General features: G+C 40.7%; 1 protein-coding gene across 1 annotated transcript in view; it reads left to right on the top strand.

Annotated features, from left to right (window-relative positions):
- Positions 1-14,959, top strand: part of LOC109960222 (leucine-rich repeat and fibronectin type III domain-containing protein 1-like protein) — a 183,754-nt gene that overhangs the window by 150,373 nt on the left and 18,422 nt on the right. Inside the window, exon 9 of the mRNA XM_020600160.1 lies at positions 9,132-9,781. Within this exon, the coding sequence (XP_020455816.1) occupies positions 9,132-9,781 (650 nt within the window). The remainder of the gene's footprint in view (positions 1-9,131; positions 9,782-14,959) is intronic.

Genomic DNA, 14,959 nt, shown 5'->3' with positions numbered 1-14,959 from the left:
AAAAAAAAAAAAAAAAAAAGACAGATTCTGAATAAAAAATAAATAAGTAATGTCTCCTTTTGGAAAACGCCTGTGCTAGTACTCAGAAATCCTGCTTTATGATTTGAAGTTCAATATAGGTCCACTAATCCATTCATCCATGTTCAGTTCAATGGCATTGCTTTGTCATTTTCTGAAGTGCATCTAGTTGGTTGGACAGGGTGTATGTGCTGTAGAGACTGTTTCTGTCAACCTTTTGCCCTCCTCTCTCTCTACTGCCTGCATTGGAGGAATAAATGGCACATTAAATTATTTAAAAACAGCCAGGGCACATTATCATAAATATGCACTTGAAATTTCCCTTAGATCAACAGTTACAACTCAGGGCTCCTGATGTGACTCCATGACATCTTGTGTGTCTGTGTGTGTGTGTGTGTGTGTGCATGGATGTGTATATATGCATTTTGAGTGCCCAAGGGCTGACTGATGGACAGTATTTACAAACAAACCGTCCTCCTGTCAGTCACAATCACTGAATGCAGACAGCATGAAAATGTCACGCTCATACGCATATGTGCATGTGAGTACACATATCCTCGCTGGGCATGGAAATGTCAGCCACAGTCAGAGCAGACACACTCACTCATGAACATGCATACACAGGACTCAGCGGCGCAGCACCCCTCGTCAGTCCGCTGTAGTAACAAGTACCTCTAACTAACCTATCCCTGTTCCCGCCTGAGACCAGACAATAATGACATGCCAACAACACAGAGATGCTGATAACAGGTCTATTAGCATCTATTAATACAATTAGTGACCGCGGACACCAAGACCTTCATCAGCCTCAGACTGAGTACACCTCTGCTCTGCACACACAATGGCAACTCTTGGGCCATTGTGTATTGAATATCAAATGCAGTGTGCGTTTGAGTGCACTGTGTGTGAGTTACATCGATTGCACAATTATAATTTAGCTCTATGATATAAAAGGCTTGGGTAAATTGTATTTTCTTTGCCTAATTACACATGATAAAATCATCTAATAGTCTTTAATTACACATGATAAAATCATCTAATAGTCCTTAAACAGAAGAGTGTGATACCTCCAGCTGTTATGCACATTTATGCATGTAGTATTTTTTTTGTGTCTGCGTGGGTGCACGTGTGTGTTAGAGGAAGGAAATTTGGAAGCTAGATACCAATATTATTGCTCACCTTCATCTTTGATAGTTACTGTTGGCAGAAATTCAGACACACATAAACCTACTCTAGCTCTGATTAACCCTTCATAATTCTTTAAAAAAGTGGTTATATTCAACCTTAACGCCAACATAGAACAAGTGGGATTAGGTTGAGATGCAAATTGACTTAATTCCAAAAAGAATTTAGGTGATTTTACCGTACATTACCGAGTTGATTCTTCTTCAGGTGATATCAATATTGTTATTTTGGTTTAAAACAAGCACCAAAATTGCACTACGCAGCCTAATCAGCATACATGTGACCTCAATTGCACCTCTCCTTCCACCATGGAAACAAAATACCAAACCCACCAATGCACAAAAAAAAAACAAAAAAAAAACTGACATGTGCCCAAGGAAAACTACATAACGACTACAACTGAAGTAGCTTACAAATTAATTGTCTGTGAGAAGGTCAGTAGTGTATGCAATGTCCTTATGGGTGGTATGGAATGGGTGACTACATAGATGTAGAGCACAAATCACAAGCTAGAATTGATGCCAGTTGGCAGGCCAGGGGAAGAGAAGGAGAGGACCGCTGACATGGAGTCAGCTTCACCATCTGACTTCCTGAAAGGAAAGACAAAGCAATGCCAATATGAGACAAGCATCACATTGCGGCTGCCCCCCAGAACAACTTAGTTTATAGAAGTGTAGAAATGTTTTGGGTACCCCCACGCTGTGTAAAGGAGAAACTAGCCTATTCTGCATATCAACATTTACGCAGAGGCTTTCTGGCTCTCTTGTATCTTACTTTGGAAAAATGTGGTTTGACTGAAGTCAAAGAAAAGGTATGCAAATCTGCTTTTATTCTCTATAGGATTTTCCATGACAGTCATCAAGCAGTTAGATGGTGAATTGCACATTTACATCGTGGCTTGTGACACACAGGCAAGGAACAACCTGGGGAAATGATAGCAATCCACTATAATTACTAGTGTTCAATTGCAGTGGTGTTGAAAGCGTTTAGAGATAAAAATTCAAGAAAGGAAAGCAGATGAAGGTGGTGATATGTCAATAGAAATTCTCTGTAAAAAATGCAGAGATACATGAGAAAATAGGGCTGGTGGTTGCAAAACACAGTGACGGGAGAATGGAGGCTAGGAACAATTTTCTCTGAACCAGTTTACAGCAAAAAATATGCAAAGACAGCAGGATAACCACAGCTATTCAGCATTCAGGATGATGCATGTGCTGTGACAGATTGCTCTCTGTCACAGCACAGGGGGAGGATGTCTTGCTCCCCACTTCCCACCGGTCACTGTGGAATCTCATTGGATTCTCAGTGGAATTTAAAAACAGACTGTTGAGATTGGGTGTGCAATTTGTATTAATAGGAATTATTAACACCAGAGGGCAAAGACCAAACTGTGCATGGAGGAGACACAGTTTAGTAAATGACAGCAACCTTTAGGTAAGTTCTTGTGTTGAAATAAGAGAGAGAACTGAATAATAAAGCAAACACAGTAACATAATTTCAAGTGTTAAACTTTGAAAAGGCATCTGAAAATACCCAGCAAAAACTTTCAACTGATGTGATTACTAAGCTAGAGTCAGTGTAAACACCATAATATTACAGCCTGAGGTATCCTGTAGTGTTTATGACCACTATAGTGGCACTGTGAAGCAACAGGATGAGGGGGTCTTTGTATTTCTTTGTATCTGGTGCTATGCTAGCACACATACATGGATGGATGGATATGCTTATGCATGTGGGCTATGCAGTGCTTCTCCACTGACTGATATTTAGATCCTGAAAATAAGCCAAGAAATGTAGTAATGCACCAGCAAAATGTGTGGAAGGAACTGTTTATGGTACAAATTTATATAAAAAAGTGCACATTGATATAAACTAGACACACAAGTTACAGGAACATGAGTGACATAATACTTATTTACTACCAATATGAATCAAATTACTTGTTTTAACAAGTGTTATGACATTTAGATTTGTCCCACTCATCATGTTTATGTGACAATAGAGAAGAACTGTGCTGTTTTAAGGGGTAGCTCTTATATTGAATACCTACAGCTGCCCTAAGGCAACAGAACAGCTTCTTTTTCTGTCTGCAGTCTGTAGTCACATTGAAGCAGTGTATATTTACTACAGTTTTGCATGCTTCATACACAGGGGTGGATCTATAAAATTTTGGATGGGGTGGCCAGGCTGGGGCACAGAATCAGCGAATCAATTAAAGGTCAATTAAAAGGTCAATTAAATCACTAGTTTTATGAAATGATAAACCGCATATTATTAACAATTAAATTGCTTATTTGGTGTAAAAATTAGACACACATAGTGATTTCTTGAGCTAACTTTGCAAGCACTGCTTATTTACTCCCGACCGGGGACGTTGCTGGTGCACAGTGATTCACCCCACTGAGGCAAATCATGCTAAGTATTCCACAACAACACAATGGGAGAAATGAATGCAAATATCATGCATGATAAAAAATAAAACTAATTCAACCAATATCAATTATAAAGCACCACAAAAGGCAACAATTTGTCATCGCTTTTCAATTTTCATTCATTCATCCCCTTGTTTTCTTAGCACATATAAACTGTGTTTTCAAATATGGTCTCTAATTTGCCATATCTGCCACCTAGCAAAGGTTATAAGAAGTGTTTCTGAATCCACAAGTCATTTCAAACAGCATTAAAGTTGCACTTTGCAAAGCAGCAGCAAAGCGCACTGTAAATCTGACTCATGATTAGAATTAGTGCTTCTCCACATAAACAATCTTATAAAGCTTCCAGTGATCATGTGTCAACAGCTTTAGTCATGTTCAAAACAAATGAAAGGAATGAAAAAAAAATCATTTTAAATGGTTTTCATTTTATTAATCAGATTACTGTCATGCATGTGTATGCTAATCCGTTCACTCAAACTGTGAATAGCTTCTTTATTTGCATTTGAGCCTTGTAGTCTTTTAGCTGTGGGTGCATGTCTACGTATATATGTGCAAGTGTGCCTGTGGATGTGAGGATATGCAAGGAGTGACAAAAACACATCTGGCTGTTAATGTGTCTGTGTGATGTCTGAATGAGTACAGCAGACTCATACAAATAATTAGTTTTGCTCCATAGCTCTGTGTGTTGCTATGTGTGTAAATCTGAATTGTGGAGGAAAGGAATCCATTAAGTTGTTTAACTCTCTCTGAGTGTATGGGAGTGTGTGTGTGTGTGTGTGTGGCCGTGGTTGAACCCATTAACTGAATAAACCATCCAGTATGATTGCGGTGTCAAATGGGCTTGCTAAAGCATTTCTGCTGGGCCCAGCAGTCCTTCTCCTTTTTAAAGTCATGACACATTTACACAAGACCTAAAAATCCCAGCCACAGTTAATTATTGATCACTCGGAAATGTCGCATCACTCCCCACACGTGTATAACTGCGGATGTACAAAACACAAACAGATGCTGGCCAGTGGGCAACTTAAATGCCACGTGCTGATTTCATTAGATATAATCAAAGTTGCCGTGATCATTTTAGTGCATCTGGAAAAAGCGTAGGTTGGTGAATAACCTATGTAAACTCTCCTTCAAGCGGGAAGGCCCAGGTTCAGGCTCCTGTGTCAGCAAACACTCCTTGAGCAAGGCATTAAATCTTTTATTGCTCCAAGGCTGTTCTATAACTCACCCTGTTTGAGGTCATCCTGAGCGATCTAAGCAAGAAAAGCATCTGTTGAAAAATAAGAAAAATACTTGTACACAGATGTCAGAGTTGGCAGCAAAGCATTAAATTCTGTTTAGAACATTCTGGGAATCGTCTACTGAAAAGACAGATGGTGGCGATATTTTTAATAACATCCCCCATCTTATCCCACCCACTCACCCCTCAGTTCATGTGCAGCTGCCTTTTAAGAACAAATCACTTAGAGGCAGTGTTACACACCAAGGAGGTTTGAAGCTGATTTCTACCACATTTGCCCTTCTTGACAGTCGTAGGAGAAATGGTAATTGGAGGCGATGCTGGTGGATGCCAAAGAAGATTATCTGGGTAGTGTGTAAAGGTTCACGGATTCGGTCTCACCCAGTCTGATTGGATAAGACGGATCTGAGCTGCTTTGGTGATAACAAAATTGATATTTATGAGCCGACATCTGCATTGGTCCTGATCTATTCTGGTGGTGTGTAAAGTCAAAGCCAATATGAGCAAGGTGAGGAGCTGAGAAGCATGCCTAGTAATGATGGTGACTAAATGCATCTTACTGACTTGCTTGATTCCCTTGTTCATTTTAAAGAATTCGCCTCAAAACATAAATGTTTTACCATTATTTGCTGATTTAAGCATTCAGATTTACTTAAAAAGAATACTGGCCACTTAAACTTCTTTATTTTCCCTTTATTTCCAAAAACAACTTTATGCATACTGTAAAAACTGTGATGCAACATTGCTACCTCTGTCTCCATGGTAATTGTATTAAGTTACAACTTTAACTTTTATATATTGTGTTGTGAGTCAGATTATACAGCTTATGTTCTCACAAACAGAAAACAATGTGGTTAAAGTTTTTGCTATCAGTTGCTTGTTAAGATGGAAAGCAACACGTCAGACTGCAGATATTGGTTTAGAAGCCCACATGTGTTTTGTGGGTTTCACTGAGGGACACTGCCAGCCCTGGTTCCCCTGCTGTTTTCTACAAAGTCTCTCCCCTATTAAACCATGATGCAGCTTGACTCATTGCAAAGATAAGACGAGAGACAAACAGCCATGCTATAAATTTGTCCAAGTACATTTAGGAGACCTGCAAGTCTTCAGCTTTTTGAAGTTTATCAAGGCAGACTATTTTCTTTTTCCTGGCAGTACCAATTTAGAAATTGCTTACAGGAACCTGAGCACACCTCTGCTCTGAAATCACTGTGCTACCCTTCAGCAAGACATCGGGGCAGCTGAACTTTTCTAGTTTTATTCCCATTAAGAATGGATCCTTTCACACCAGACTTCACAACCACACAAGGTTTCTCTCTCACACACACAGAGACAGACACACAGTTATCTGCCAAGATATACTTCAATGCCATCAGTGAGCTTGGCACTGAGTCTGGGCCAGCCAACACCCTGCTCCCCACTGGCTCCCACAAACACGCACACAAACAAGCATGTACTTGTCTCCCATTAGTTTGACTGCACCCTGGCTATATTGCAAAGCCTGTTTGCTGATGTACAGAGGTGGAAATACATTTATGGGGGAGGGACGGACAGAGCCAGAAAGATGTACAGGGCACTAGGGAAAATGTGGATGAGGCAGAAGGGAAATGCACTCAGTTGGCAATTTATTATACAACAAGCTAACCCTAATGATATAATACAACGGTCACCTCTGTGTATACTGTAGTACAGTTCACAGCAGTACAACCTATATCCTCCACAGTGATCATAGTTGAATCAACACCTCTCTCTTCAGGTGAACAAAAATTGAACATTATCACTTTCAAGAAGGAGGATTTATTGCAGGACTATTGTATTAGGTTGTATTAGTTTTAGCTAGGTGTAACAGTGTCATGTAGGTGTCTGACACTTCCACTGGTTACACTCAAAGACCCCTAGAGAAGGCAGAGTCAAAAAGAGAGGATGAAAAACTAGGACAAGTACAAAAAAAGTGCTGCGCCTGTTTACCAGGGTGATTTCTTAAACCATGAATTTCCCAGAGGAAAGTATACTGGCGAGGAAAAACTTAAGCAGTATTTGCCTTGGGAAAGACAGAGAGAAGATGACAATAGGAAGAATCAGGAATGTGCTTAATGGCGATTTCTGCACCTGTGGGAGATGAACCTGTGTGACTGTATGATCACAAGCTTATGAATTTCAGCTCTGTGGGGAAATATAAGGACAATGAGGTTCCTCTGTTGGGCCACAGGCAGCACTACATGGAAATATCTAATGATAGTGCAGAGTCATGCAGCTTTAATAATAAAAGAATACTAAGAAACCATACAGGCAGAGGGAATCACAAGGCATTTTGGTAAAGGATTATTCCAGGTGGCTTGTTTGATCGGTACAGTGTAGGGGTGAATGGACAAACAGAGTTGGACAGAGCAGGGTTTGTGTTGGCAAGTGCTTTGGCTTTCTGATTCAGCTCTTGTTAACCTTAGGAGAGCAGCTTGACAATGTCATGTTACAAAGCTGCTGTGTTTTGCCAATTCCATGGGCCAGTTTTAACATTTTCTCACTCTTGTTGCATCTCAAACATGATATTCCTGAAAGTAAGAGATAAAAAATATGTTTAGAATTTTATAGTACTTGACTTTCTAACAGCAATTTGGCAGTCAAGATGTGTATTTCACACACAGGTAACTCTTGTTGGAGTTGCTTGCTGTAATATTTTATTTTGTAATTTTTACTAATAATTTACTGCAAATTTTCCTATAAAGTTTCCTATAAAGAGCTGCATAATGTGATACTAATAATATTGAAAATAAGAATTGTTGTCAAAGAAAAGTTTAATTTAAACCCAAGTAATTGTTCATTTAGTAGTAATTTGTTATTGGAAACCTAATACGGTATTTTAAGCATATTGTATACTGAACTGTACTGCTTACCTTTCACAGTTTTGCATGGTCAGCTTAGGACTCTAAGACATACTAGCAGTTAGTTTGAATTAATTGTCACTGTAATTAGCACAAAATTATATAAAAAAAACAAAACTGTTCTGAAATTATAGAGAACTTGCAGTATTTCAAAGTTACTGACCAACAAGTCCTCCAAACTATAAAATCCATATGGTCATTTGTCTCTTCACTCTCTTATGACCCTTAGGGGCATCTCATTAAAGTCCCCATGGCTGCTCATTTTCCTCATTTCCAGCCATTAAATGTTTAATCTTGGGTACCTCTAAATGAGCTTTGCACCCATCATAACTTGAAAGAGTCTGTAATTATTTCAGAACAATAAAACCAGAGAGCCTCTTCCTAAAAAAATGAGAGGATAGTTCATGAACACACACCTCCTGCTGTTGGTGTTGTGTCGAAAGTGGACACCACAATGAAACGCAACAGCCTTAATAAATTTGAAGTTCTCCTCCATAGATAGGTAAACAATGATATCTGTACTGATGAAAAGAGATGTGTAACACTCTAAACAAAGTGGATAAATGAGAAACCCCATATTTTAACTGGCATAATGCAGACATAGGAATTTCTCCAGCCTTACAGCAATTCTCTCTAATGTTACAGAAATAACAAAGACAACAATAACATCATGGGTTGTTAATCTGCTACTTAACCAGCAACACATGCAGCAGACACACTGGCCTCAAGCAGTCAAAATAAACAGGTACTGTGCTCTGGTGGGAATCCAGCATTGATGAGCTGATCATTCACCGCTGAGGAGGGCTTCACAGGCTGGCTGCTTGTAGGTTAGACCCAGTCAGGTAAAACAGCCAGCAACCTGAGGCCCTGTATTTTTCTTCAGATCCTATGTTCACAGTACAGCAGCAGGAGGGAAAATATATCCACGACTTTGTGCAGTCAAAAAAAAAATTGACTTTTAAAATGGCACCGGTGGATTTCAGGGAAGCTCACATGAACATGCACAGCCTGGAGATTATGTCCATTCAAAGAAATCCTTAAACTATCACATCATACTTTATTTTGTTAGAAAAAAGTCTTACAATCATCAGACCATCCATCCTACCTCCTCCAAAAACAGACTTTCTGGCTCTATATACTTACTTCTTTCCTTGCGTCACAGTTAAGAGTCATTGCTAGATGTCGTCAAACTATGATATGTAACATTTCGTTGTAATAATCTGCCTGCACAAAATGTATGTTGTTGTATTTTACGGGAGGAGAGTCTCTTACTAACCCATAAAATAAAGTGTTGCCCTTTGTGCTGCTTCATGTGTTTAAGGTAATATGCTGACACAGATTTCTTCCTTTTTTTTGCTGTCTTTGCTTTGGCAGGATGATTCCATCCAGCAGCAATGACTTCCTGGTCCGGGACCTTGCCGCTGGACGCAGCTATGATCTGTGTGTCCTGGCTGTGTTCGATGATGTGATCACATCACTGACTGCAACACGTCCTTTGGGCTGTCTGTCATTCACCACAGACACAGAGTTCAGCCAGTGCCAGGCCTTGCACAGCCACTTCCTGGGTGGTACTATGATCATCATCATTGGAGGGATTATTGTTGCTTCTGTGCTGGTTTTCATTATCATCTTGATGATACGATATAAGGTTTACAGCCACCAAGGAGCAAGCCACGGAAAAGCAGCCATTGCGGCGACTGCACCGAGACCGCAGAGCAACGGGCAAGGGGGAGGCGGACAGGTCCAAGTCTTACCTCGCTCTGCCTCAAAAATGACTGACAGTCAGGATGACCAAGCACTAGCGCCATCCAGGGCCATGTCGCCTAGCAACACCCTGAGAGACACTGTGGCACTGGTCGAAGAGGAGGGTGGCGGACGGAGCCTAATGTCAAGGACTGACTCCTTGGCCAGTGAAGAGTTGCTCTCGCCCACCAAGGCCCGCTTCTTCTCCAGGGTCTCCATTGAGATGAAAAGTAGACCGCCATCTGTGTCCAAAGAGCCCACCTCCCCCAAGGAACTGGCAGGTAGTAGAGAGACAGACAGGGAGGAAGATATAGGCACCTGTGAGGGAAGCAGCAGAGCAAAGAGGAAGCAATTCAGAGAGGTGGAGAAAAACACAAAGAGAAGTTGATAGAGAAAGAGCTAAGGGAGACATACAAAGATGGGAGAGCAAAAAATACAGTCAAAATGAGTAAGAAATAAAAAACAGACAATGTGTGACTATGAAATTAAGCAAGATAACAGAGAGTGGAACAGTGAGAAACAGTGAGGGTGAACAAGAGTAGAAGTAAAAAAGATTGCATCCTCGTGGACTAGTAAGACCGTAAAGAGGAAAGGAGCATGAGCCATGTGCAACTCTGTCTCAAGCAGAGTTGTAGTCACTCTCTTCCTCATGACAGTCACATCAGATCATAGCCTCTCTCAGTCTGCATAAAGCCCTTGTGAGACAAGGGATACTTAACATAAGTCTGTTAAAGTGACGGCTTTCTCTCCGTCAGACATAGGCCACTATGTCTGTTATTGGAGAGGTGTGCATGTCTCAAACGGACAAAAGAAACTAAAACCTTCAATTGCCTTCCTACAGTATAGGTGAATTAACCTCTAGCCATGCATCATCCTGAGCCCATTGATTTTTGTTTTCGGCTCTTGCCAATTACAAGGTTTCATTTGTGAAAAATGGAGGATGTTGCCTGCAACTCAAAGGTCTCAAAGAGATTAGAATGTTTAATAAACTTTTGAATTTATTCTGCAAATGATGCGGTGACCTTGTTGCCAGAAACAGCATTTTGGGGGCCTTTATCCAATGCATAGTCAGCCTGACTGTGTCAGCAATAAGACAAAACAAAAAAATCTTCGTGGGTTGATGTTAGAGGAGAGTGGAATTTGGTAATGCAAGTGGGATCAGCCATCACATCACAGTGAACATAATTCAGGTTAGCATTCCTTGTGTGTACTCCATTAGACTGCTACAAACTATTTGACTCTAAGCACTCAGAGCGCTTGTTTACCATTAAGAATGACACAATCAGAGTGCTTAAGAGTGAAAAAGGAAAGTTTAGTACAAAGGAAGGCTATTGAAGTTTGACTTTATTTCAATACCAAGTTGGAGGAAATCTAAGACCCACATTTCCCATATAATTATAAAAAGTTAAAATGTCTGATGTCTTGAGGAAATGAAAAAGTTCTTCGCTCTTTAATAACTGGATGTGTCATTTTTTTTTACTGTGACATGTACTTTATACAATAAATATGTCTCACAGAGTGTAAACGTCTCTGGAGGGGCTTATAAAGGCAACAACTATTACAAGTGAAATAAAAAAGAAGTTAATGATGATACATTCTGACACCACTGTGAGCTGCTCAGGCAGTCTTTTTATAAAGTTCAACCTTACTACAGTACAGTACTTGTATGAATGTTTACACACTCACAGTTCAGACTCTGCTCCTAGGCTGCTCTCTATGTAAAACGAAGCAACTCGCTTCAGATTCAGTAGGAGCGTAATCCATCCCCTCCAGGGGTAACAAAGCACAATCTGGCAGACAGACGGAATTTAGAAGGAATATACAACATATAATACACAAGGCATCTGATGCAATCACTGTTATTAACGCATGTACTACGGCATAAGAATCTGCATGAAGATAAGACTGTGGTGGTAAAAATCAACATGTTTTGGGAATAAGAGGTATGCCAGTTCACGATGATTAGAAGTTAAAATACACAAAAATAAGAGGGAAATGAAAGCGCTCCAAAGAAAGCTGGATGACCTTGGACAGTGCAACCAAGCTTTCTGATACAAACTTGCCTCTCTGACACCTTGAAACTAGAAAACTAAGTCTTTGCTGTAACCAAAACACAAGTTGCACCCTAATTTGTTGCACTGAAACAGGTAAATTTCCACCTTCGGAACAATTAGTACTACATGAGCTTTATACCATAGGCTTCCTTTTACTGCCTCCCAATCTCTTGCCTCTTTCGTCTGCTTCTGGATCAACCTACTGTGCCAGCTTGAATCAAGTATTTTTAGTTCCTGGCTTACTGACAGAAAATAGCTGTCAGAAAACTGGCAGACAGTTGGCAAAAAGAAACCAGAGACAGTTTTTCTCCAACAGAACTATAACAATTATCTAGGAATGCTATTGTTCATCTACAATATTATTCAAGTTAAAAGCTAGATGGTGAAGCACAATTATTATAATGTGATATACTGTACTTCTTCCTTAACATGCAAGATGGAAAATTGCTGTTATGTAACTCGGTCACGGCCCACAAAGACTATTAGATAGTTTTTTTATGTAATCAGGCCACGGTTCACTTCTTCTGAACTTTTGAAATGACTTGCACATGCTCATGAAGATTATGCTCAATAGCGCTATAATAATAGAAATCCACAAGAGCATGTGAATATAGGGGTGGTTTTCCCCATACAAAGCTCACTCCAGTGCACTTCTCCTTTAACACTAATCCACTCAGGAAATAGGGGTTTCATTAGAAGGAATAAACGGCGACACCATTTCACACGAGTGGTTTAAACAACTGAGTCAAGGCACTTTAACGACAGCTGGCATGTCATTCAGCCGGCCTCTCTGTGAATGGGTTGAAATGAGGTGTTGCTGAGTCTCATGCTGAGCAGGGAGGAGATGAGAGCTCTGTGTCGCTTAGCTAGGCAGTTCAAGGAAAGTTTTTACCTTCATGAACTCTGTTGGATCAGTAGTTGGTTTGACATTTATAACAATTAAATGTGCTGGACAATGCTCATATCACAGTAATTATTCTATAAAAGAGGAGTTGTAAAGATTTTCCCTGGTGCCAAGTGTCACACTAACTAATAGGCTACCCCGAATATTAACAGGCTCAAGACATTGAACTCAAACAAGCTATTTTCTGGTTGATTTTCTCACTTCTCACTAAAGCTTTATGAGTAGATGTAGTTCAGCAAGTGTTCTGAGAGCTTTAGGGCTAAATTGGAGTTACTATAGAAAAGAGCAGCACTGGGAAGTGCTCATTAGCGCTGTAACAGCCTAGAATTTTGCAGTACTTGAATGTCGCACCAAGGGGCCACTGTGTGCACACACTCAAATATTTCCCCTATAGACCTAATTAACAGCACCAACCTCATCTAAACCCTAACTGACTGAAACGTGTCAAAGGAGCTTCTATAGAGCATCCCCGACTACAACAAGACAGGCAAACACAGCAGTTATTGTAGTTTTTATTTTGAAGCTGTGCCCAGGAATCAAAAAGTTAGCGCTGGCTTTTGTGCTGTTTGCTTCCTCGCTTTGATTCTGGGATCGCTGGCACTTTGAGGGCAACCCACAATGAGGGATAATACTCGTGTGTATGTACGGAGGCTGTTGGGGTTTCTCAGGGTGTAGCTGCATCTGTGATGTGTTTCACCGGCTGCTGCATTGCAGAGAGAGGCAACATTGATCTGATCAGAGAGAGAGAGCCACAGTGAGTCAGAGCAACTGAGGAACAGAGCCTCTGACAGACACACAGAGAGACCCCATTAAAGGCCCGCGGATGTCAAAAATGTGGCCCAACATGAAAGACATAGACACACTGTGGGAGAAAGTTTGCTTTGTTTGTTTTTCACATTGTTTGCTTTGTTCACAATCATATATATGAACTGGAATCTTAATTTTGAATTCATGATTCTTTTAGCTTAAAGGACTCTTGGATTTTTTAGCTTAGATGGATACATTATGTTGTCAAGTCTATCTTAATACAGCGCTCACATGCCCGTGAGGAAACTAGTTTCCCCAGTCATACTGGGACCCGTAGGTGCTCAAGTAATCCCTCTCCAGCCCAGTTAGAAACAGGACACAGAGCACACATTCCTCACTCTGCAGAAATGCATTTTAAAGTTCAACTGAAGTTCAAATGAGTTTTCAGTTTCAGTCTAGTATACCCTGGATCTGGCTAACTCACGCCTCTTTGAATGGGAGGGGGACCGAGGGGCAGCTTCTTTTATCAAATAGTCACACTAGGAGAGAACGCTTCAGGGCCTGTATGGAGAGGAGGCAGCAACAATAACTTGCACCTATATTTATGGTGTGTGAGCACTGGATTAAGATAATTGACAAATGCACAGCAGAGAACCATTGGGCACTCACAGTGTCACCTTCAAGCTTCAGATCTAGCATGTGAAATAAGGACACTGCATTTGGATTTGGCATTAGAAGTAACAATACTAAGAGGGGAATTTTCTATCCAAATTAGCAGGAATTAAATTCTTGACACAAACATATTATTATGTCAAGCATCGTGCAAATAGGCTAGTTCACAAAGAGTCAACAACCAGTCAATAATGTGTGTAGTGTATAACTCATGTCATGGGGAGAAAAATCTCTTTACAGAATCTGGACAAAAACACAAGGTGAACCCTTAGTTTTTAGAGGTCAACAGTTCTAATGTCAGCGCAAACCTCCAGGTAAAGAATCTAAGCCAATATCCTCACAAAAACAGTTGTTGTGTTTTGTGCCTGTAAGCTCAGGGTCAGCTAGCAAATCTCTGCAGGTTTATATATGCATTTGTGTGTTGTTGTGTGCAAGGTTAAACTGCCTTGAACCAGTGCAAATTTTCCCACAAGGTTAGGCAGGATGGCCAAATAGTCGAGTACAACAATGATGTGTGTGACTCTTTGTGAAGTGCAAGTGTGTGTTCTCCCCCATGGCCCATCTGTGACCCCGTAGCCGGTCTGTCCTCTGTGTATTTTAATCTATCATGGCTCCTTTCGGTGTCATCCCGTATGCCCGGCCTCATCCTTCACTGCCGTCCGTCTTTCTGAATTCATCCCTTGGAATCTCCCTCTCTTGTCCCCTCTTGTGGTGTTTCTCAAGCTCTCTCTATCGTTTTTCTCATGACTTCCCTCCGTGGCCACTCTCTCACTGTCTGGACATTTTTGTTTCCTCTCTCTTTCTCTCACCCATTTCTCTCTGCTGTTTAGCTGCATCTATTTTTGGTGTTTTTCTCTGTTTCTTAATGCTTCTTTCCATGTCACTCTCACTCTTTCTGGCTCTGTTTCCTTGTCTCTTTCTCCATTTCTCTCTTCTCTCTCTGTCCCTCCTTCTCGCTCTCTGACTCTTGGATGCCTCCAGCAGCAGATGACAGGCGACCTCCTAGTGTCGAATGGAGAGCCTTTAGGATCTGAAGGTCTCTCGGCCTCACAAAGCGATTGCATCGACACTACACACAAAGA

The sequence above is a fragment of the Monopterus albus genome, unplaced genomic scaffold (genome assembly GCF_001952655.1).
Source record: "Monopterus albus unplaced genomic scaffold, M_albus_1.0 scaffold45.1, whole genome shotgun sequence".
Classification (NCBI taxonomy): domain Eukaryota; kingdom Metazoa; phylum Chordata; class Actinopteri; order Synbranchiformes; family Synbranchidae; genus Monopterus; species Monopterus albus.
This window is presented reverse-complemented; position numbering and strand designations above follow the sequence as displayed.